The sequence below is a fragment of the Rhamphochromis sp. 'chilingali' genome, assembly GCF_963969265.1.
Source record: "Rhamphochromis sp. 'chilingali' genome assembly, chromosome: 2".
Lineage (NCBI taxonomy): Eukaryota > Metazoa > Chordata > Actinopteri > Cichliformes > Cichlidae > Rhamphochromis > Rhamphochromis sp. 'chilingali'.
Window position 1 is genome coordinate 44,982,807 of NC_137930.1, and position 25,467 is coordinate 45,008,273.

Here is a 25,467-nt window from a genome sequence, read left to right on the forward strand (position 1 = left end):
TTGATACAAAAAAAGAACCAAAATCCTAACTAATGAGCAAAGGTAGTCTGTGCTGACAGACAAACAAGAGTGAATGAGGCCTGCTGACAGATGCTCAGGTGTGACAGAAACTACCTGGCAAGGCAGAGACGAGCTCTTTGACCACCACTGAGGGTCCCCCCTCCATCGATAAGATACGTCTTGTCTTTCTCGGGGAGCAAAGCGAAGTCCTGGAGAGGAAAACAGGGAAAGAGTGGGTATAACACATTAGACTGGCACATAAATACCTCAACTTCCTTGTTTTTATCCTCTGGATTTTTCATTTTTATGTACCGTTATCTTTACTCTTAACTCAAGATCTGTGGACCAAATTCAGCCCTTCTTAAATTTGAATCCAGTCCTTTTATTAGTTTAGGTTCTCAACAAATTTTGGCCTCCTAGATGCAGCTGTGGTCTGCACTGCAACACCACCAAACCAAAGAGACAAGTGCACAGTCACTGCACACACCTGCGAGCTTACACGCTAACCAACACAGAACGGCACAGCAGGCAATTTCAAAAGGTGGAAGACTCAGAACTTCTTTACCAAGCATCTCTTTGCAAGGTGATCTCTGTGTTCAAAGAACATCATCTGTGTTGTGATTTTGGAAAACTAGAAAATCAATTTTAACTTTTTATTCAAATGTCCTACCCAAAGTTTCGGTTGTAAATTTTAGGCCTACTACACAGGCTATATACAAGAACATAATGGAAAGATGTATTATTTACCTTTGTTATTTTTGGCATTAGTAAAAATACCCATACTCGCATTACTTGTCACTTGCTCATTAGTCACAGGCTGTTACAAAAGTGTTACAAGAAATGAAAGCCTGTGAAAAAAATGTTTCTGTCTGGCCATTGATGCCATCCACTCGGTTAAACTGTTTGACACCCTTGTTGTAAAGAGGGCAGAAAATGAAGTGGACGATCTTCTTCATAAAGAAGCTCATTGATTTCATGGAGCAGTGATGGCCTCATGCCTGCTCACTGAATGAATGGGCAACAATGAAACATGTCCAAGAATAAAGAAAAAAGAACAAATGCAGTCCTCAAAGTGATTATAGCTCATTTTCAAAGTTATCCTGTCTATATGCTCTCATGGGCATTTTCAAAAATCTAACTAAACAAAAGCACAAAGCATAGATGGCACATGAACACTGTCACGTAGACATATGGCAGCCAGTGATTATGAAACAGTTACAGCAACAGGAATGAAGTGACAGCACAAGTTTATCATCATTCAAACTTCCTACCTTTTAAATAGCTTCCTCTGTCTGGATAGGAGTGTATAAAGGACCAAGTTAACAAATTGTTTAACAGCTTTGTAAAATAAAGCAGTTAAATAGTAACAACAATAACAAAACAGAACAAAAAAAACAACAATTAGAAATAGAAAAAAGCCTCACCTTTGACTATCAAAAAACTCTTGTAGCTAAAATGGCTTTACAGTGGGAAGAAATCAAACATTTGACACATCTCCTCAAATACAAAATAAAGGCAGAGTTTTTCTATTGTGTATCAGCCACGAGATGTGACTCCACAGTCAATAAATATGATGGTCCCACACACGGCATGAGCTTCTCGACTGATTTCAGTAAAAGTTGTAGTTTTTTATTTTATGTAGTGTAACGATGGTTAAGTGTTACTGGACAGTGACATGTTGGTTTTCTCTGCACACTGTTGTTGTTCCTTTAAGATTCATGTTTGGTTGGGCTGCAGGAAGTAGTGAGGGTGGTGTACAGGAAGGGGTGGGGGGACCTGGTTGTTCTGTGTGTGTGCCAGGCTGAAGAGAGGTGTAGTTCGAGAGCGCTTCCCCCTGAGTTAACAACCCGCTGGCTTATGTGCCGAATAAACGGACAAACTGAGACCCCAACCGTCTGGTTCTTGTGAACGATACATTGGTGTCAGAAGTGAAGAAAGAAAAAAGAACCCCAGAACGCCCGACACCCTGTTGCTGGCGACGCTTGCTGTTACGAGACGAGGATGTTGCCGGGCAAGATTAAGAAGGAGACGGAGGAGAGGGAGGTTCGTCCGCGCTCGCCCGCCCATGGAGTGAGGGAAACGGCGCTGCGGCTGTGCCGAGGCTGGATTTTCTCCAGGTTTGACTAGGCTCGGGAACTGTTCGCACAGCGGCCGCGATTCCGGCGGGAAGGAGTCGACCTCGCTTGGCGCGCCGTCACGTGATGTAAACAAACATGGCGGCGCCCAGCAAGCTGCAGCGAATATAAAAACGCCTAAGTTCAGCGGCAAGACGCCATGGGAAGTGTTTATCGCACAGTTCGAGCTGTTAGCTGTCGCAGCTGGCTGGTCTGAGGAACATAAAGCTCTCCAACTGGCTTTGTGTCTGTGTGAGGATGCAGCTGCATGCCTGCTGCTGCTGACCGAGGAGCAGAGGGGAGATTATAATGCTCTGGTCGGAGCACTTCAGAGGCGCTTCGGGCAGTATAACCAACCAGTGCTGCTGAGGTCGGAGTTCCACAACAGACGCAGATTGCCAGGCGAGCCCCTCCGCATTTTGGCCCATGAAATCGAGTGCCTTTGCCGGAGGGCGTATGACAGCATGCCACCATCAGTGCAAGCGGAGTTAGCTCGGGACCAGTTCCTGCAGGCCCTGAGCCCTAAAGAGCTCCGTATGCAAACTCAGCTTGCTCGGCCAGCCACACTCAGTGCAGCCCTGGAGCTAGCGTTGGAGAGGGAGATGCTTGCAGGATCCTCTGGGGGCGCTGATGACGCACACGTGGTGAGGGCTGTGTCAGCACCTGTGGAACAGATGGAGACGCCAGCGGGCTTGTGCAGTTTGGTGCAGGCGGCTTCGCTGCAGTCGCCTTCCCCTCGGGCTGGCCCACACCGCCGACCACAGAGCTGCTGGGGATGTGGACAACCCGGACACCTCATCAGGCAGTGCCCCAAGCTTGCAGCGGTTCAGGGAAACGCCCACGGGCCCGTGTAGGCGGGAGTACACGGGCCTGGGAGAACGACATCCCCACACCACCGCCACCTCCACCCGGTGCGGCCATCGCTGTGGGCTGGACCCAGGTTGGCGGCTTTTGCCATGTTCCAGTGACGATCGCGGGGGTGTCCTGTACGGCCCTGCTGGACACGGGGTCCAATGCAACGCTGGTCCGACCCGATATTGTCCCAACCGGAGCTGCTGTGCAACCGACTAATGTGCAACTTAAGACTGTGACCGGTGATCTGGCCCCAATGAGAGGGAGGGGAGTGTTCCAGTTCAAGGTGGGGGACCTCGGTGTGTCTTATGCTGCCTGGGTGGCTGACGTGCAGGACGCCTGCATCCTTGGGCTGGATTTTTTACGAGCCATTGGTGGTGTACTGGACTTAGGCAAAGGCCTCCTCGTACTCCCTGATGGGAAGAAGGTGCCGCTTATTCCTCCCCCGGTCTGCACAGCATCTGCCGCGGCGTCCACCTCCACCGCAGAGACCCCTGCAGACCCGCCAGCAGAACAGCGAGCGGAGGAGGAGGAGGAGGAGAGGCTCTCAGCAGTGAGGAGTATCTGGTCAAAGAACTGTGAGGGGCTGACTCCACAGCAGCAAGAGAGTCTATGGCAGGTACTAAAAGAGTTTAGTGACATTTTTGCCCTGAAAGAAAGTGATGTTGGCTTGACACACTTGGTAGAGCACGTCATTGAGACCGGGGATGCCCAGCCTATTAAAGTGCGCCCCCGCCGCCTGCCCCTGGCTCATCAGGAGGCTGCAGACAGGGAGCTGTGTGAAATGATGAAGGCGGGCATCATAGAACCATCTGATAGCCCGTGGGCCTCCGCGGTGGTGATGGTGCCTAAGAAAAAAAGTCCTAGGATGCGTTTCTGTGTGGACTACAGACCACTCAACAAAGTGACGAAGAAAGACTCTTACCCCCTTCCCAGGATTGATGAGTCCCTCGACTTAGTAGCCGGGTCCTCCTGGTTTTCCACCCTGGACCTGCGGAGTGGCTACTGGCAGGTGCCACTGTCCCCGGAATCCAGACCGAAGACAGCCTTCTGCACTAACAGGGGACTATGGCAGTTCAAAGTCCTGAGTTTTGGCCTTTGCAACGCTCCTGCGACCTTCGAGAGGCTCATGGACAGTGTGCTGGCTGGCGTCCCACGGCAACGGTGTCTGGTTTACCTGGATGATCTTCTAGTGCACGGGAGCTCCTTTGATGCTGCCCTGGATGCCCTGAGACAAGTGTTGGAGAGGGTGGCGGCTGCAGGCCTGAAGCTGCATCCCGACAAGTGCCACTTCATGAGGAGGGAGGTGGAGTTTCTGGGCCACAAGCTGGGTCGTGAGGGCATCAGCACTTTGGAGGAAAAAATTCACACCATTACCGAGTGGCCCACACCAGCAGACCAGAAACAGCTCAAAAGCTTCCTAGGACTGGCGTCTTATTACAGGAGGTTTGTGAAGGGCTTTTCCTCCATAGCCGCACCACTCTTCCACCTGCTGCAGAAGGACCGTGACTTCATCTGGACCCAGGACTGTCAGCAGGCGTTCGACACCCTCCGCAGATCGCTGACAGAGTCCCCAGTCCTTGCCCCCCCTGACCCCGCCCTGCCTTTTGTCCTGGACACTGACGCAAGTAATGTGGGGCTGGGAGCGGTGTTGTCGCAGGTTGGACCGGAAGGGGAGAAGGTGGTGGCGTACTTCAGCCGGGTCCTGAACAGGAGCGAGCGGCGCTACTGTGTCACACGACGAGAGCTGTTGGCTGTGGTGGCGGGGGTGAGACACTTTAAATACTACCTGTGCGGCACAGCATTTGTTGTCAGAACTGATCATGCTGCCCTTCAGTGGCTGATGTCTTTCAGGGAGCCAGAGGGACAGGTGGCTCGCTGGCTGGAGGAGCTCCAAGCCTTCAATTTCACCGTGGAGCACAGAGCAGGGACGCACCATTCTAACGCAGACGCCCTCTCTCGCCGCCCATGTGCTGCAGCTGGCTGCCGTTACTGTGAGAAGCGAGAGGAAATAGAGCAGGAACTCACGACGGAGCAGCACAGCTCGCCTGCAGGGTTCTTCTGGTGGTGGATGCAGCGGAGTGGAGGGCACGGCAGGAACAAGACACAGACCTGCTGCCGGTCCTGCAGTGGCTGGAGAAGGGGGAGCAACCCCTTTGGGATGAGGTCACTGGGTTTTCCATCTGTACCAGGGGGCTGTGGGCCAAGTTTGCAGCTCTCAGGCTGAAGGAGGGGGTGTTGGAGCGTGCCTGGAAGGATCCTGCCACGGGGGAGGAGAGGTGGCAGGTTGTGGTGCCAAGGTCGCTGAGGTCAGCTGTGCTGGGAGCCTGCCATGGGAGCACTGGCTCTGGCCACTTTGGGGTCTCCAAGACTCTTCGCCGCCTCCGCCAGGGCTATTACTGGGGTCAACAGCGGAGGGATGTGGAGGACTTTTGCCGCAGCTGTGATGCATGTTCCTCACACAAAGGGCCACAAGACCAGTCCCGGGCTCAGCTTCAGCAGCAACCAGCAGGAGCCCCAATGGAGCGAGTAGCTGTGGACGTCATGGGCCCATTTCCTCGCACAGACAGAGGAAACCGCTATGTTCTTGTGGCCATGGACTATTTTACCAAGTGGCCGGAAGCATACGCCATCCCAGATCAGGAGGCTGAGACGGTCGCTGATGTATTAGTGGAGGGGATGTTCAGCCGCTTTGGAACAGCAGAGACCCTCCACAGTGACCAGGGGCGTAACTTTGAGTCCAAGGTATTTGCTGCCATGTGTGAACGCCTTGGGACTAAGAAAACCCGCACCACCCCACTTCACCCCCAAAGCGATGGGCTGGTGGAAAGGTTTAACAGGACGCTGGCCCAGCAGCTAGCCATCCTTACCTCAGAACACCAACGGGACTGGGATTACCATCTTCCCCTTACCCTCATGGCCTACAGGTCGGCAGTGCAGGACTCCACCCAATGTACGCCTGCCCTGCTCATGTTAGGGAGAGAGCTGAGAACTCCTGCAGAGTTGGCTTTTGGGAAACCCCCGGACGCGCCAGAGGCACCACCGGGCCGGGACTACGCAAGGAAGCTGCAGGACCGGCTGGATTCTGCACATTCCTACGCCCGAGAGCAGCTGGCGAAGGCAGGCCTGCGCCAAAAGAGGAATTACGACATCACCACTAAAGGGAGGCACTTCCGTGCTGGGGAGCTGGTGTGGGTCTACAGCCCAAAGAGGAAGAAGGGACGGTGTCCTAAACTGGATAGCAGCTGGGTGGGGCCTTGCAGCGTCCTAGAGCGAGTGGGGGAGGTTGTTTACAGGGTGCAGTTGCCTCCTAGGGGGAGGATAGTAGCGCTGCACAGAGACCGGATGGCCCCCTACAGAGGACAGTCCCTCCCCTCCTTTCCAGAGGGACGTGTACAGAGCGTCCATGACCCTGCTCAGAGGGGCCCCCGACCGGGGCTGCGTTCCCCCCCCTCGGACTCTTCACCCCAAAGCCCCGAAGCTCCGCGTCCTCCTCAGGGGCTCAGGAGGTCAAGGAGGGAACGTAGGCTACCGCCCCGCCTCAGAGACTGTGTCGTTCCCTCGGGGACGAGGAACTTATTGCTGGGGGGGCAGTGTAACGATGGTTAAGTGTTACTGGACAGTGACATGTTGGTTTTCTCTGCACACTGTTGTTGTTCCTTTAAGATTCATGTTTGGTTGGGCTGCAGGAAGTAGTGAGGGTGGTGTACAGGAAGGGGTGGGGGGACCTGGTTGTTCTGTGTGTGTGCCAGGCTGAAGAGAGGTGTAGTTCGAGAGCGCTTCCCACTGAGTTAACAACCCGCTGGCTTATGTGCCGAATAAACGGACAAACTGAGACCCCAACCGTCTGGTTCTTGTGAACGTTACAGTAGTTTATATTTTGCACATTGCTTTAGCCAAGGCTAATGTGTCACGCTAAAAGTCTAACTGATCAGTTTAGCACAGCTTGAAATGACTTTTTCAGTGAAAGAAGGAATCAGTTTTCAGTGTCTGGAGCATCAGCCTTTGTGCATTTAATTATTGTTCAGGGTCAGATCTGTCCTGCTGCTTCTGCACTGGTCCAAGACAGTTAATGTTTCCATATGGAGTAGTATAGGTATAGTATAGTATAGTAGCATATCAGGGTCTTATTTTATTAACTTCTGGCATTGCATTGAGACAACTTTCAGAAAAATGAAATTTGATGGAAGTTATTTTTGTGTGTTCTACTACCTGGTGTTCCTTCCAGCTGATGCCATGGATATATTCAACAAATCAGAAAGCAAAATCACACCAAACCTTTGAGTAATGTATGTTCAAAAACTGACACTTCTAAGTTGTGTTTGTGTGGGGTTTTTTTGTTTGTTTTTTTAAATCTCACTGCCTCAGATCCAGTGCTCGTCCATCCAGCTTGTTGTGAGCTGAAAGGCTTGTATTGCATCCCAGTGACATAATGTGAGATTTCCACAGTAACAGAGGAGACATTATTCTGCTGGAGGTCCGTCACTCAACACTGAGGCTTTATGAGAGAGTACATGTGTCAGAGTTAGAGACAAGCATAGAGTTTGCAAGTATGCAAGTATTTGTGTTTGTGGGACACATAATTGGTGTAAATGTGGACTGGTGAAACCTGAGCCATCGCGATGCCCTGCAGTGGCTCCACACAGGCAGCTTAGCAGAGAGAATCAGATCACTGACTAAGAAAAGACTTAAAAAAAAAAAAAAGCTGGCAAAGATTTCACTCTGCTGAAAACAGATTTTTTTAGTATGTAGTCACATTTTCAATCCAGTAATGCTGCCATACTTTCAGTGACTCAGCTTGTGATATGTTTACAGTAGGGTGAACAGATCTCAGCATACTAAATGTGGACAAACACATCATTTTAATTTTAATTTAAAAAATAAACTGTTATCAGAGTGTCATGTAGCATGTACAGGTGAAAGCTTATTTTTATATATTGGTGATTCAATACAATAAGGAAAAAAGTTGTCTGAAATTTGTTCTTGGTCTCGTGCAATTGTTTGTTTATACTCCCATATTCTCTTTTTGTATTTTTCTTAGCTTATCTCCTTCCTATTAAGAGTTTTGGGGGTTTAGCTTGGCTGTATGCGCAGATTGGCACCATATCTAAAAATTTTAATCCAATGACGACACACATGTCACCTCACACCACACACTTCCCTCCCTGTGCGAAGCTGACAAATTACTCAAGCAAACCATTTTCTCAGAATATACTGCCATTTTCAGTTCAGTTTTACTTTTATAGTGCCTTATTTTCTTTATACTTGTGTTTATGGTACTCTCCTTCACATTTGACAAAACAAGCTTGTGATTTCTGGGAATTTGTAACTTTCCCTGATGGGTTTGGCATTAGACAAGATAATCTTCTCCTGACTATGGTTAAAAAGCCTTCACTTGATATACATTGTGTAAAAACCAGAGTTTAGAAATGTGCATGTTCAGCAGAATCAGCCAAAAATTAGGGACATTGTCTCAAGATTTGGAAAAGGGGGACAAGTAATAAAAATGCTGTGCAGTCCCACATAAAGAGGGATATCTTGTCACCTGAGTTCATTGACAGTTTACTTCTTCTCCTCTGAGAACAGCAGTCTGGTCAGTTCTTCTTATTTACCAGTAAGAAGCTATCTTAGTGGTTAAAAAGTATCAAAATATCAAGACACTGTCAAATTGTTGCTACATGCCAACAACTATTATCATCCATATTCTGAGAAAGCTCTGAATAGTATGCACCTCTGGTCAGCTTCCAGTGTGGCTGCCATTTTTAGGAAGTCCCATTATGGCCACTTGTTTGCTTGTAATTTCACTATGAACTTCAAACATGTGGCAATAGCTGGATCTGCAGCTTGACGCAGAGGTTTTAGTGCAAGAGTCCAAAGTTTTCAAGCCTGAAGGTGTAGTCACGACAGGACTATCATGACAATATCCTCACTTTGCAAACGTTTGTCACTTGATCCACAGACAGACCCGTGCTTGTGTTATGCCAAAGAGACAACTGAATGTAAAAGTGAAACTGCTGACTTCTCAGTCCATCTACATTTCCACTCAGCCATGGCCATGACCTCTGGGCAGTGGCCTAAACAATGAAACTCTCCCTTATGCTAATTCCAAACAAATAAATATTTTTAAAACAGAAATTTTCTGCTGTAATTTAAAAAAAGAAAAAAAATACACATTCATTTGAGCAGGTTTTTGAAAATATCTTCACCCACATGAAAACAAGCACACAAAAACACTGCAAAAAAAGAAAAAAGGAGCCAAAGCAACAGGTGGCAAAATAACCCTAACTACAAAAAATCCCAACCAATCAGAACACAAAGAACCACAACACAATGCGCAGCCTGACATTAAGAGAGGAGATAAAGGTGCTCCAAGACAAAACCTTTGTTTTCCAGAATGGAGATTTTTTTTTTCTTTTCAGTGGCTACAAACATATTTCACGTGTTAAAACACAGAGGAAAAAGCTACGTTTACCAAATTACCATAAACATGTGGGCATTCCATTTGATCTCTCCAGTCAGAATTTTTTTAAATCCCAGTTGGAATTTTTTACTGGAATGGCCTCTAAAGGTGGAAAGCCAGAGTAGCCCCACCAACTCTGATTTAATTATATAATTATCCAAGATAGCAGTAGCACACGTAGCATTGGTAATTTGTACTGCCACAGCTGTGCATTTGTAACTAACTAAATAAGCCATTAGCAGAGCACTGGCCAGGCTGTACCCATGAACTTGCTGCTTTAAAAAAACACAACAAAACTGAAAACCCGGCACTTGGGTGCACTGCTAGTAATGCATGAACTGCACATGTTACTTTGTGGTTTTTTGCAATAAGTACCAGGTTATCTGTATTCTGCATGAACAGCTACAGCCACCATGACTGAACAAGACAAATACAATTCCATGTTTGCAAAACAAAAGACACAAAGAAAAAGCAGCGAAAGAGAATGAAAGGAATAAAGGTACCTCTTCCAGCTGGCAGGCCTGAATAACAGAATTGTAGCGGTATTCATCATAGGTCAGGCCAAACAGGATGTTGTCACGAATCGTCCCTGGCATAATCCAAGAAGTCTGGGGTGAGAAGGAAATGCGACCACTGTGTCTAATTTTACCCTCTGTTGGCACCAGTTCTCCCAGAATCATCATGAGCAGGGAACTCTGAAGGAAACAGGAGAGCATGGTCACACTTTATTCTTCTTCATCTAACTGTGTTCTCAACTCAAGGAATATGGAGTGAGTCATCATGTTTCTTTCATTGCTCAAGGGAAACTGGCATTTATTGCATGTAATTATTTATGAGCCAATATTAAGCTATTATGACAGTGAAGGTTGCAAATAAACTTGCCTTATTCAATTTGTTGCATTATTGTTACATTATTCATTTACTATTGTTTCAAACGTGTGTTGCCAAGTTGCACAGTAGCTTCTTAAGGACAGATAGATTATGCACAAGAACACATCTAATACGGCTGAGGGGTGTTTCTTCCATCTCTTCTTTAATTTGCATTTATTGTCCATTAAATTAAAATTATTTACCAACATCAATATATTGACAAAAAGCAGAAAGACATATCGGTCAGACTCCAGTGACTCCCTAACCAGAATTTAATTTGACTGAAATCCTACCTTTCCTGAGCCAGTGGATCCAGCCACAGCGAGCATCTGGCCTTTGTCGAGGTGCAGGCTGATGTTTCTGAGCACAGGGGTGACATAGAGATTGGTGAAGAATAGCCCGGGGTCACCGTTCAGGTGTCCATTTGCTTTGCTCTCCTGCTGGATCTTCTCAAACAACTCACCGATACGCTGTAAAGGAGTTCATAGGCAGTTACTAAACATGATATCTGTATGTGGCAAAAGATTGTTTATCATTTACTTTCTGCATATTAAGATTTCTTAAACAATTTAATACAAAAGAGTTCATTTTCTACACTTTAAGGTGACTTTCATAATCAAACATCTCCTTTTAATGTATTATAGTGAATCATGTGACACTTTCATTTACAAGACTCTGTGTACCTGCACACGGCATGCATGTTTCTGTTTTTCATTTTGTTGATAAAACTGCTTGCTTCAAGGCTGAGTGACTGTGTCCATCATGCTGTGCTCTCAGGCAGTGACACTAGAATAAACTACTGCTTTTAAGATTAGGGTTAAAACTTTCCTTTTTGCTAAAGCATACAGTTAGGCTGGATCAGGTGACCCTGAATCCTCCCTTAGTTATGCTGCAGTAGGCATAGGCTGCTGGGGGATTCCCATGATGCATTGAGTTTTTCCTTTTCAGTCACCTTTTTCACTCACTATGTGTTAATAGACCGCTCTGCATTGAATCGCACTTGTTATTAATCTCTGTCTCTTCCACAGCATGTCTTCTGCTGTTTTCCTTCTCTCACCCCAACTGGTCGGAGCAGATGGCGCCGCCCCTCCCTCAGCCTAGTTCTGCCAGAGGTTTCTTCCTGTTAAAAGGGAGTTTTTCCTTCCCACTGTCGCCAAAGTTCTTGCTCATAGGGGGTCATATGATTGTTGGGTTTTTCTCTGTAGGTATTATTGTAGGGTCTGCCTTACAATATAAACCACCTTGAGGAGACTGTTGTTTTGATTTGGCGCTTTATAAATAACATTGAATTGAATTACTGTGAGGAATTTGATTCTCCAAGGACAGAAGAAGACTCCCAGGGTCTCACAATGGCCTTATATCACCTCATCGGTCTTTACGTCTGTAAAGATTAATGGGCGACGCCTCTCACTGCTAGAAGAGGGGAACTCTGCTCGACTGCCTGGCTTAATCATTGACCTCTGTGACATTTTATGGGTCACCGTACCTCTAATGCCAGTTTGCGCTCTGGTTATATAGGTTTGTCTGTGTGATTCTCATTCTAATGAGGTGATGTGCACCCTGCCAGCAGTAAAGAAAGGCAACACCCATTCCATTCAACTGCGAATGGCACATTCCAGGAAGAGGTGAAAGCCGGGGGAGAATCTGATTTGATCTCATCAAGAGTTCAGAGTTGTGTTTCCAGCAAAGTTTCCAGTATAGTGACAACACCTGGATAATTAATTAGGCAAAGTGACATGGGAAAAAACCCCAGCTCGATGTTCTTTTTCTCACGGTATTGCATGGTCAATGAATCACACCTGTTAGATTAAGTTTACTGTCTGAGCTTATAGATAAGATTATACTGCTGTCTCCCAGCAATGGTGAGGAATTAACTATTACACCTGGAATTACTGTAGGGGCTGTCAAAATTTGACTTCTTCAAACATGCGATTGTCCCAACCTTGTATTAACACACAGATAAGAGTCAATGTATTACAGCTTGACTGATGATGTTTGGGACTAGTAGTGACTGTTGACATCTGACTCAGATAATGATATATTTGGATTTACCCACCTCCTTCTAAACACACACACACACACACACACACACACACACACACACACACACACACACACACGCACACGCACACACACACACACACACAGAGCAGTACATCACAAAAAGCAGAATACTGGACACCTGTACCAACATATCAATTACATTTTATTTCTAAGCCAACTAAAAAACAGATCTTTGATGTTTCTGTCCAAAACTTCTTTATACTTATCATCTTACTTATACATTCAGCTCAACCAGCCTTCCAGAGCCAGTTTCTGCCAAAGATCTCTGTTAAAAAGGAATTCTTCTTCTTTACTGTAACCAGCTGCTTTGCTCCCTAATTAAACTCAATGCATTACCCTTGCAATTAGAAAATGACTGTATATTGCTTTTGTGGGATGGTTCAAGGAGAAAGCCTTTTATGTCTGAGAAGAACACGACAGCACTGCTTCAGTTTGCAAAGTTGTGTTGAACAAACCATGAGATTGGAACAAAGTCCTTAGAACATACAGGACCAAAGTAGAGATATTTGGCCATAATGTTTTGCGCAATGCGTGGAGAAAACCAAAAATAGTATATCAGCACAAACATTCACAGAAAGTGTTAGCACAGGGGAAAGGGGTTGATTTGGGTTTAGTTTGCAGCCATGAGACCGGAGCCCCTTGCAGTCATTGAGTTGACTGTGAACTCTTCTGTATACCGAAGTGTTGCAGAGTCAAATGTCAGAACAGTAGATCAGTCCAGGTAAAGCTCTGAGTCCAAAATCTCAATGAACTGTGGCAATATTGTAAAAGAGGGTAGGCCAAAATTTCCCCAGAATGATATAAACTGACAAACCTATATAGACATATATTTTAGTACTTGGAGCTATTGTCGTTAACAGGACAATTTGGCAAACAGCAAACTGGTTTTTGCCCATTTTGTTTTTGATCTTCTTTTATTCCACCTTCTTTTCAAGGGTAAAGAATAACTGGTTTGTTGAACAGAAGTTTAACATGGCTTCACTCAACTCAAATTCCCTCCACAGTCACCAGACCTCAGTGCAACAGAGCTGTGATCAAATCATGGATGTGCAACCAGTAATGGTGAAATGGCAGGTGAGCGCATGTCATAATATACAATTTATTTATATAACATGATGACAATGATGCCATAATCCAGATACTCCTGATTGTGTGTATTATGTTACGGTTAAATGTCTCACATCAGACAAGTGTGTTGATTCTGCCTTTGCAGTAAGTAGCAGAAGCATTCACTTTCTTTTAGGCTCAACAAATGGACGTAAACAGACCTCATCCCAGGATGCGGACACATTGACCAACTCCAGTTCTGAGGTGGTGAGGTTATACTCCAGTCCACTGTATTCTTCCTTCATCAGGAAATCCTGAAGAGAAAAAAATACATTTAAATTATAAAATGCATTTAACTTATACAGAGTTTTTCTGTTATAGGCGTATAAAGACTGAAAAATTCTGGATTCATTATGCTGATGATTGTTAGCAAAGTTATTGTCACGGTACTGGGCCATGAGGCCCAGGGTTTAACTTCTAATGCATATTTTTGTATCCACATGTGTAGTTTAACGCATCTAGTTGTTTTCTAGTTTACAGTTTAGTCCTTGGTTTCTTAGTCCCTTTTGTCATCTCTCCCTGGTCCGTGTGTCTAGCTGTCATGTTTCATGTCTCTGGTTAGGTTAAGTTCATGTTCTATCTCCATGTCTATGTCTCTGTGTTTCCTGTTTTATTTTGAAAGAGTATGGTGTTCTTTGCTCATTGTAGTTAGTGTTACTCTCCCCTGTATTGCCATTATGTTTCACTCTAGTCAGCTGTGTTCTCGTGTGTCTCCACACACCTCATGTGTGTATTTAAGTCCTCAGTCTTCCTTTGTTCGTCGCCGCGTCGTCTGTTCAACTTCCCCCATGTTACGCCAGGTTTCAGGACTCTGTGCTGGTCATGTCCATGTTGCTTACGTGTATGCATTTCATAGTTCTTTGTTGTTCCAGCACAGAGTCCTGTTCATAGTAATCTCCGTCATATGCATCGTTGTCACCCTGTCTTCGCTTTCCCTGCTGTCTGAGTTAAGTGTCAGTTCTTAGTTTTCCCAGTTCAGCTTCTAGTTTAGTTTTGCCTCTGTGCTTTCTGTTGTTTGCCACGTTAATCAGCCCAAATAAAGGCTCGCTTTTCGTTTCAAGTTCAGTACTGTCTCCTCGTCTATGTCTGCACCTGGAACCTCACACTCCCACACACGGTCCACCCGCCGCAGACCGTGACAGTTATAACATGTGTAGGATCATTAAAAGCATTTGGATGACAAGCATCTATCTCACCACATCTCTCAACCTACCTCAATCTTGTGGAGTAGTGTCATTGTGTCGTACCACATCTGGAGGGAACCTGGAAACTGGCGGGTCAGTGTCATTCTTAACACCATGAAGTAGGAGGCTGTGGTGAAAATTCGACGCAGGATGATGCCTTTACTGAGTGCATATGGTATAATCGCTGAGAGGATAACAAAGATGGCAGAGAAGAAGTATGACGCGCTGTAGAAGTAACGGAGAGATCCAATCTTTCTCGTCAGTGTCATCTCATCCCTGCGGAGGAAAGTGAAAATGGAAGAAAGAACAAAGGGTTTTCATCAAAAAAGGGAACTATACACAAAAATATATGTTCTAACCTAACTAACACATTAGATTACTAACAGTAGGATGCTCGAATTACTTTAGCAAATTTCATTATGGTAAAAAAAAAAAACCTGACAAAGTGTTACAGTTAGCTTCAAATGGCACAATTTAACCTTGTTTTCTCAATAATAAAAAAGCTGTTGTGAGAGTTATTCTCTGTGTGTGGCAGGATGTGTTTTATATGTGGTGGTGTCTTACTGCCTGATGTTCTTGATGATATTTTCCATCACTTCCTCCCAGCCGTACGCCTTCACAGAGTGAATGTTCTCTATAATCTCTGTGGTGAGAGCTAGGCGGCGGCTAGTCATAGGCGCTCTGTTCGCCCTGTTCAAAGGAGAAAGTTTTACCAGAACACCAACACAATTTTATAGCAAGGAGCATCAGAGGATCCACCTATGCATGCATGAACATTCTCAAGTTTCTGTTTATATATGGACCTGTGCCATTTTTGTTGTTTCTGGACAGTGTTAGTGTTCACATTTGGAAAACTACTGAGAGTATAAAAGTTTTATTCACTGCTAACCAGCTATAAACAGCTACTCAATTCTCATTTCCCTCATTTTCCCTACTGGCAGTCTCCCTAGGCAGGCTACGTTATGGCTTTAAGAGAATATCCAACTCCACTGTCTTGGACCACAACTAGTGAGGGTAGTTCTTGTTCTGAGAACCAAAGCGAACTGGAGAGCCACTCAAACCAGAACATTCAGCAAGTGAAGAACTAATTCATGCATTGCTATTTTGAGCTTACCAAGTCTGTGGAACATAACACAGACTACAGTTACCAGCTACTGTCCAAGTTGATGGAGTTGAAGTTCATTTGTAGGATGAGACTCTTTATAGTGGGAGGTGATTAAGATTCCATCTATCCAATTTGTTCCACTTACTAAATTCAGGGTGGCTGGAGTGAGAGGCGGGGTATAACTTGGACTGTAGGAGGAAGCCCCACTACATGGGAGAGAACCCACACAGACGTGGGGCGGAAATGCCAGATTTTACTCCAGGACCTTCTTACCTTAAGCTGTCAGGCAACAATGCTACCCACAGCACCAATGTGTTGCCCACTGATTAATATTACTGCAGTACTTGTTACAAACTACCAGAGATAAAATATCTGGAGAGTAGAGTGGCTGTAGTTCAGGAGGTAGAACAGGTCATCTATTAATCTAAGGGATGCTAGTCTGATCCTCGGCTTGGGCAAGATACCAACCCCACGCTGCTCTCTGATGCATCCATCAGAATATACATGTGTGCTAATGTTAGACAGATAGCACTTAGGTAGAACAAATGCTAATGTGAATGAGGCAAGTTATGTAAAGTACTTTGAGTACTCAGAGTAGAAAAGCACTGTATAAGAACCAGTCCATTTACCATAAATTGAACTGTGACTTGTTCAAGAACGCTAGCATGCCTGCTTTTGTGGCACACAGCTCTACTGCTACAAAGTGAAACTAATATTTTTAATATTTGGAGAGAAAAACACACATTGCAAGACAGAAGACACAAATACAAGTGTATATTGATATGTAATAGGGTAGATGTCCAATACTAAAAGTGTGTCTGGTTGTGCTTTACTACCGATGAGGTGCCATCTTGGTGGAGAGCCAGGCCTGGACGATGCCCATCAGAGTCAGTGCTGCAAGGCCACAGAAGCCGTTCACCTCAATCAGTTCCCAGACCAGACCCACACACAATATACACTGCAGAGGGGTGATCCATATAAAATGTGCCAGACCCAAACTCTGTACACACAAAGTACACAGAAATTAAATTAGTGTACATGTAAGATGACAATGTGACGATACAAAAGGGCTATTTTACAATTGATCAGTGCGCGCGCGCGTGTGTGTGTGTGTGTTTACCAAACAATCATTGCTTTAAAAAAATGGTATCTGACAGGTTAACTGAGGGCTATAACTAGGATCAACATAATAACAGAAAGCTAGCAAAAACAGAAACAGTGTTTTTGTACAAAGAGGAAAGTTGACCACACTACGGGACAATAAAGCATATCGCTTAATGTTATGAAATAGTATTTGAGAAAGAGGTCCACTGAAAATTACATAAATAAAGGTTCAATCAGTACACATGCACAATCAATATTACATTGTGATATATATTCTTTTAGATGGTTCCCTGGAAAGACTTTATTGCGCATTATTAAAATGTTAATAATTTATGACTGAATTGAATCCAAGCTGACTGAAGGAGTGAATACACAGTTCTCAATAAACACTGCGGATATGGAATAACTAGTCAATTTTCATAAGTGACTTTGCCAATTTCAGACACTTTCATATTGGAAATACTCAGAGTGGTTTTGGTGAAGGAGCTTCCTAGATACTGTGTGCAGGAGGCAACACAAATGAAGGCACTGGAATACTGGCGGTGTAATTCACGCATCAGTGCAATCCAAAATCACACAGGGAACTGGTAGGTTCAAGACCACATGATGTCCAATCATTCTGATGGGACCGGATTCTCACATGTAAGGCAAGTCCTAAAAACATTGAATCCATCTAATCTATTAATCTCAGCTCTCACTTTACTTGGGTCCTTTCATCCACTCAGCTGCAACTTTCATCTTGTTATTCCACACTCATGTAAGAACTACTACACAAGGTACCACTGTACCACCTTTACACAAGCCACATTCGAGCCAGGTGATAATTGTTCCAACGCAGGTTGCATAGTGTTTCCACATTCAACACCTCAGTGAGAGCCAAGACAAACATGCATACATAATCATGAGTTTCCAACACTGATGCGCAGGTAATACTTGCTTATGTACTAACACTACACTGTATATAGTAATGCACTGTTCTTTTGTCCTCTGTATGGATAACACAGTTAGTGTTGCCTAATAAAACACATTCACTGAAGTCAGTGACGATGTGAATTCTTGTTCCCCTTATCCTGGCAGAGACAACTCCTCCCATCTTCTTCTGAATGGAAAACTACTGTATTATTTCTATGAATAATCTCACATTTCATTCACTTTTCAACAGAGTTGTATTAACTTAAAATTTTCATGCCCCACTGGTTTCTAGCACATTTTTTTTTTATTTGTGTGAGGATGTTCTAATTAAAACACTATCTTCTTCTTCTTTCAGGTCCTCCCTTCAGAGAACACCACAGCAGATCATCTGCCTCCTGCCTCCATCTCACCCTATCGCTCTTCTGTCACACCAACCCTCTGCATGTTCTCCTTCACTACATCCATGAATCTTCTCTAAGGTATTCCTCCTTTTCACCAGCCGGGCTGCTCCATTATGAGCATTCTTTGTCCAATATATCCACCATCCCTCATCTGCACATGTCCAAAAATCTCAATCCTGCCTAACACTAACTTTGTCTCCAACATGCTTAACCTGAGCTGTCCCTCTGATATAATCACTTACCTGTTACCTGGTCATCCTGGTCTCTCCCAGTGATAATCCAGTTCTGCCTCCTGTTATTTTGTTTCGTTTTGTTAGTGCTATCCTCTCCAAACCATACATCATAGCAGGTCTCACTACCATCTTGTAAACCTTACCTTTCACTCTTGCTGCTATACTGGTATCACACATCACCCTTGACACTCATCTCCATCTACTCCACCCTCCCTGCACCCTCTTCTTCATCTCTCTTGTGCAATGTTCACTGTTTTAGATGGTTGACTCCAGGTATTTAAACTCATATACCTTTGCTACCTCTGCTCCTTACAGCTTCACAGTTTCACCTGTCTTCTTGTCATTCACACACATGTATTCTGTCTTGCTTCAACTGAATTCCATTCCTCTTCTCTCTAGAGCATACCTCCACCTCTCCAGGCTCTTTTCCACCTGTTCCCTACTCTCACTACAGATAACAATGTCAACTGCAAACATCATAATCTATAGACACTCAGTTGTGACTTCATCTGTCATCTCGTCATCACCTCTGAAGCAAGAAAGGGATCCGGCATGGTTACAAATATAATCCTACGTCCACTTTGAACCTATCTGTAACTCCTACCGCACATCTCATCACTATCACAATTTTAGCACCAACTTCACAAACCTTTCTGCCTCTCTGGTCTTCCTCATGCAGGACCACAGCCCCTCCTTTTTTAGCACCCTACCATATGCTTTCTCTAAATCTACAAAGACACAGTGCAACTCTTTCTCCAATCATCAAGACTCTCAAAGCAAACATCCCTGTAATCTATCTTTAACAACTCTTTCTCTTATCTTCATAATATGTCTTATCAGCCTTATCTCTCTATAGTTGTTACAGCTCAACACATAACCCTTGTTCTTCAGTACCAGTACACCCCATTCCTTAGGCATCCTCTCATTCCAAGTTTGTGTTAAACAGTCCAATGCCCTCTCTAATGGAGACCACCTCCACAGTTATGTCATCTGAACCTTTTCACTCATGTCTTTACAGTTTTACATTTCACCCTCACTAATCATCTGCACTTCCTGAATCACTAACTGTCCTCCATCTGTCTTTCTCTCTCATTTTCTTTATTCATCAGCATCTCACAGTGCTCCTTCCATCTACTCAGCACACTCTCTTCACTTGTTAGTACATTTATATTTCTATTCTTAATCATTCTATCCTGCTGCACATCCTTTCCAGCTCAATCACTGTCGATCACTCCCATCTTTCACTTTTTGCTGTTTGCCAAGCCCCCCAGTACTCCTGACTACTTTCTTCATCTCCCTAACTATCCCACGTTTTTCTTTGCTAGTATCTTCCTTTGAATAATTTCCTGCACTTTCTTATTCTAGACACCAAACAGCCTTTTGGCAGTTTCTCCCAGCACTACAGCTGTACACTTCTTTCTACATTTCACTTCTTCACTTTCTTCTTTCTTCATTTCACCATGTAATTCTTGCCGGTGCCTCTCTCTTTTTAATTTCCAAAGTCATTGTACAGCAGGGGTGTCCAACTCCAGTCCTCAATAGCTACTGTCCTGCAGCTTTTAGATGCATCCTTGTTCCGACACACCTGAATCACATGGATGGCTTGTTATCAGGCCTTTGCCAAACTTGAAGAGGTAATCCAATCATTTGATTCAGCTGTGTTGGAGTAGGGTTGCATGTAAAAGCTGCAGGACAGTAGCTCTCGAGGACTGGAGTTGGACACCCCTGTTCTATAGACTACCATCACCTTTCAGTCCGCTTTCTTTTTTGGATTACACCTTCTATATCGAATATAGTCCACCTATTTGTTACCCTACCCTCGTCCTTGAAGTACATGTTCACTTGTTCCCTCAGGACCTTCTTGCTGTGAGGCAACAATGCTAACCACTGCGGCACAATCTTCGCAGGAGTTCTTCCTTCAAGATCCATTTCACATCTTGTCTACACCATAGCAGAACATTTTGAATCCACCTCCATTCCTCCTGCCTTTGCTTCCCTTCCACCTGGTCTCCTGCATACCTTCCAGTTACAGTGCATGTTTAGAGTCCCTACTCTCACCTCCACACTTCTACCTTTCTTTCTCTTTCGCTGTCTCCTAACACAGCTTCATTAATTCCTCCTCCTTTGTCTTCAGCCAATAGTAGCACAGTTTCCACTAGCAACCTATTTGCTATCAGCATTGGAGGCAGTTGTTGTAAACCCGTGACCCAGCTGATCTGGTATGGGAATCTGAAATTTTTCTGAAATGTGTGGGGTTTTTTATATTGTTGTTTTCCAAGCTAAAGCCCTGTGTATTATTTCATAAGAAAGTCAATAATAATGATAATAATAGAATTTCGAAACAAAGTACAACTTCTGGCTGATTCTGACAAACAATCAGCTTTTGCCCTTGAAAAAAAGGTCCAAGGTTTCTCACCTCATCCAGCTTGTTGAGATTTGCAGACATCAAACTAACAAGCTGACCAGTGCTGATCTTATCCAAGACTCTGCTGGACAGCTTCAGGGTCTGAAAATGTCAAAGGTCAGAGGTCAGCTGGAACACAAAAAGAGAAAGTGAGTAAAAAGTGGAAGTCTGTGACACACGGCCATGCTTTGACACCTGGCTGACATGCCCCTCACAGCAACCTGTGGACAGTCAAGGAAGTGCCTCTCTGGGAAAGCTCAGTCATACATGACAAACAAGGTGGAAGCTGGTCTTCAAAATATTACTAGGAAAACATAAAATCTAAGAAATGCAAAGGCCTTATCGGATGGGTTGCTTTGTTCTGATAGCAGATTGTTACAGCAGTGACTAAAAGTAACAAGTATTCAATTCAGGTGTTATCAGCAGCTCAGTGCTACTGGCTGCAAGGATTTACACTTGCACTACACAACACTTCAGGAACAAACGCTATACGTTTTACTCTAGTTTTGTTGCAAATGAAAAATGCATTGAAATCTTTGAAATCTTAATATCATTGTTCAAGGTTAAAAATACAGTTTAGAAATAGTTAAAAAAGTTTATAAAGGTTGGAAAATAGTTTCTAATCATAGATAATGTTCTTCCCTTACCTTCTTGTAAATAAGGCTAAAAAGTGCGATGCGGATCTGCATGCCAAGGTGATGCAGGCCAAAGATGGCAGGCTGCAACAGAAGGAAGCGGGCAGTGAAGAGGAGGCAAAGGCCCAGGGACAGGTAGAGTCCCTGACTTCTCTCTGGAGCATGGAACGGGTCAAAGGAAGCAATGATGCGACCTGAAATCTGAGGTTGCACTGTCTTGGAAGCCTCCTGCACAAAAACCATGGGACAATAAAGAGAAAACAATAACACCTCCTCGTGGCAAAGCAAATGTATTTGGCACGATAGTGCATTCAGATCATGATTCTTGCTAAAGCTGCTGGAGAGGACAGTAAATGATGAAAATGAATAACCAATGGTTTTGTAGTTGTAGTTAGTTCATCACTAGAGAATCAGCTTTCCTCGTGCCCTTGGAAGATTGTTAAGTATATTTTATCACCCCTGTTACAGGCATGGTAAGTTTATGAGCAATATACTCCTAAGTACATTTTAATAATGAGGACTTCTTTGTTATTCTGGTATGAATGTGGGAATAAATAAATGCAAATACAAAGAAAAATTGATCAGTTTCAGTATCAACTGCCATTTCAAATATGGGTATTTTAGGAAAGTGCATATTCCAATAATTTTTAATGTTGAGAACATGACATAAAGTAAAAACAAACAAACAAACACTAAAACTAAAAGAAAATGTCACCTTAAAAAAAAAAAAGAAAATGCGGTTACATAATAGCAAATTCACGTCTGGATCTGGAATCAGCCAGGATCATTAGCCAAGATTCCAAGCATGTCCAGATAAACATTTTTCTGCCAAAAATCTAATAGCCTTAAACGACCAGAAAACTATGCTGGCTTCCACTTCAATGTGTTTTCGGAGCCTCTCTGTTTACCTAGTGTCTCCTCAAAATCCACCAGGCATTCTTGCCATCTTGACAACCAGCAACAACTGCACTAACTTACACAATGGCTGCTGTCTGGAGCTTCCCATAAGCCTGGGACAGTGAGCTGGTTTGTGACACCATGGTGTGACATGCTTGTGATGTTTGTGCGTCATTGCACAATAGCTTTATTGGGGTGTGCCAGCAGGACACCATAGTTAACAGGTACCACACACACATGCAGGTACAGCATTAACGAACTGCTACATAATTACAGCCAGGCATGCAGTCGAGCCAGGTCGAGTATGCAGTAGGTGTAACACAATAATTACATTAAAGAACATTTACCTGCTATTTTAACATGGGTGTAATTAAACAGGATGGATAAAGACTGTTTAATGTTCAGTCTAACTGGGTTGCATTCTCACACACAACTCTACTTGGTCATATAGAGAAATGGTTATTTATGTCCTGACTTAAAGACTCTACCTGAGCGTTATAGTCATCACCATATTGGTGTTTTGAAAGCACAATCAATGGGTGGATGTGACCAATGTGCAATGTGTGCTCATATGGCAATGTCAGTTCTTGCTTTATCGTCCTTTGTGACTCTACATGCAGCTATAACTGAATTTCATATGGTACTCAATAGCACTTGAAACTAGTGATTAAGACCACAAAATTATCAGAAAAGAATTAACTGAAGTCAAAAATCAAATGAGCACTAGGGGTTCTTTTTCCATCTACTTTATTATAATCTGATGTCTTTCATAACTAATGTAGCTGCCCCCTCCTCGTCCTACCATAATGATGTTCGACTGAGCTGTAGAACAGTGTAACAATAATTATTTTTGCATTTGAACATGAAATTTTGAAGTCAAAGTTTAAAGAATTAATTTTGTTTATGTTAATGGGTACATTTGCTAAAAAGACAGGTTAATAACACCTTCTAATCTCCAGCCTTTATCATATTTAAAAACTCAGAAAGACAGGTGAAGGTTTTACATCCCAATCCATTCATCCATCTTCTTCTGCTTTATCCGGGGTCGCGGGGGCAGCAGCCTAAGCAGAGAAGCCCAAACCTCCCTCTCCCCAGCCACTTCCTCTAGCTTATCCGGGGGAACACCGAGGCGTTCCCAGGCCAGCCAAGAGATATAAATTCTCCAGCATGTCCTGGGTCTGCCTCCTCCCGGTGGGACATGCCCGGAACACCTCACTCAGGAGGCGCCCAGGAGGCATCCTTGTCAGATGCCCAAACCACCTCGACTGGCTCCTTTCGATATGGAGGAGCAGCAGCTCTACTCTGAGCCCCTCCCAGATGGCCAAACTTCTCACCCTATCTCTAAGGGAGAGGCCAGCCACCCTTCGGAGGAAGCTCACTTCCGCCGCTTGTATCCGCGATCTCGTTCTTTCGGTCACTACCCACAGCTCGTGGCCATAGGTGAGGGTAGGGACGTAGATCGACTGGTAAATTGAGAGCTTCGCTTTTACGCTCAGCTCTCTCTTCCCAATCCGTGCTTTCAGAAGCCAGAGATCATGTGACCAGGACTTTATTTGCTTTCTGCAGTAAGTGTTTAAAAAAAAAATCTAAATTTGAATCTGCTTTATCTACAAGATAAAACCAACATGATCAAGTTATAATAATGATGGGTTTGAATCTGCAAGCGGGACTGAGCATCACAATTCCCAGTTAGAGATGCTGGATGTGCTTCCTGCAGGACAGACTGAAATACTCACCCCAAGGTAGAGGAGGACACCAAAGCAGGCGAAAGGCCAAAAGAAGCAGCGGGCCAGTGCTCTCAGCAGCTTTGGCTTTCTCTTGGCTGTGGCTGACACCACCTCCCTGTCCCATTCTCTGCAGGGAGGAAAGAGTTATATTGTAACACAGTTAAAATGCAGTGAAGAAGGCAGAATGGGAGAAACACACAACACCAGACAAATACCAGAAGGGTTTGGCTCTGGCTCTTCTATCTGTCTGCTACTACTTTGGCTGTGTACCAGCCAGAGTTTAATGGTCTGTTCTACAACTTCAGCTGGTGATTAATTCACAGAATAAAAACCTGTTGCCATTTATTTAGGAATATAATTTTTGTGAATGAATTTTGTACCTTTTAGATGTTGGGAATTTGAGTCTAGTTTTCTAGGAACTTCTACAAGTATTGTTAGGAATTACTTAGTGTAAGTTTGTTATAACTCTATTAATTTCCCACAACTGCCTGGCAGGCAAGTACAGCTTTAGAGAGTAGCTGCATTGTTCTGTGAGGGGAAATTTATAGCTGCGGTGATGTGGCCAACCAGCAGCAGTAAGTGTATGTGTGTATGTGTGTGTGTGTGTGTGGGGTGGGGGGGGGGGACGACAATTGAGGAAGAAAGTGATTACAAAAAACATAAGGGGATTGAAGATTTACCTTTCATATTGAATTAGTCTCAATTTGTACAGGGAGAGATCCTTGCATTTTCAATTTCAGTGAGTCATGCAAAATGTCTAGGTGGCCATGTGTTACCTATTGACTGCCAAGCAGAGATATACAACTCTGGGCCACAAACAGGAAAACTGTGGGGATGGGGGTGGAAGGGATGGGGATATCCCAGCTGTCACAAGGTGAAATTCACTGTACACCCTGTACAGATCACCAGTCTATCACAGGATTAACCTATAATATTCCTGCAGGCACAGGGAGCATGTGCAAACTCCGCAGATACAGTAGTGAATCAAAAGTGCTAACCACTGTACTGTTGTGTACAGACAATATGGATAATACAGGGGTGGCTGTAGCTCAGGTGGCAGAGCAGGTCAGCCACTAATCAGAAGGTCGGTGGTTCGATCCCAGGCTGCATCCTGGCTGCATGCCAAATATCCTTGGGCAAGATACTAACCCCGTGTTTGCCTACTGGTGGTGGTCAGAGGGCCCGGTGGCGCCAGTGTCCGGCAGCCTCGCCTCTGTCAGTGCGCCCCAGGGCAGCTGTGGCTACAATGTAGCTTGCTATCGCCAGTGTGTGAATGTGTGTGTGAATGGGTGGATGACTGAATGTAGTGTAAAGCGCTTTGGGGTCCTATGGACTAGAAAAGCGCTATACAAATGCAGGCCATTTACCATTTATTTACCATAAGATAGACGTGACAAG

At 44.5% G+C, this 25,467-nt stretch overlaps 1 protein-coding gene across 1 annotated transcript in view; it reads right to left on the reverse strand.

Annotated features, from left to right (window-relative positions):
• Positions 1-25,467, reverse strand: part of cftr (CF transmembrane conductance regulator) — a 48,031-nt gene that overhangs the window by 19,752 nt on the left and 2,812 nt on the right. The window contains exons 3-12 of the mRNA XM_080875773.1: positions 24,079-24,196; positions 21,458-21,673; positions 20,823-20,912; positions 16,593-16,756; positions 15,216-15,341; positions 14,681-14,927; positions 13,629-13,721; positions 10,590-10,766; positions 9,930-10,121; positions 115-209 (exon numbers count right to left, since the gene is read on the reverse strand). Of these exons, the coding sequence (XP_080731899.1) occupies positions 115-209; positions 9,930-10,121; positions 10,590-10,766; positions 13,629-13,721; positions 14,681-14,927; positions 15,216-15,341; positions 16,593-16,756; positions 20,823-20,912; positions 21,458-21,673; positions 24,079-24,196 (1,518 nt within the window). The remainder of the gene's footprint in view (positions 1-114; positions 210-9,929; positions 10,122-10,589; positions 10,767-13,628; positions 13,722-14,680; positions 14,928-15,215; positions 15,342-16,592; positions 16,757-20,822; positions 20,913-21,457; positions 21,674-24,078; positions 24,197-25,467) is intronic.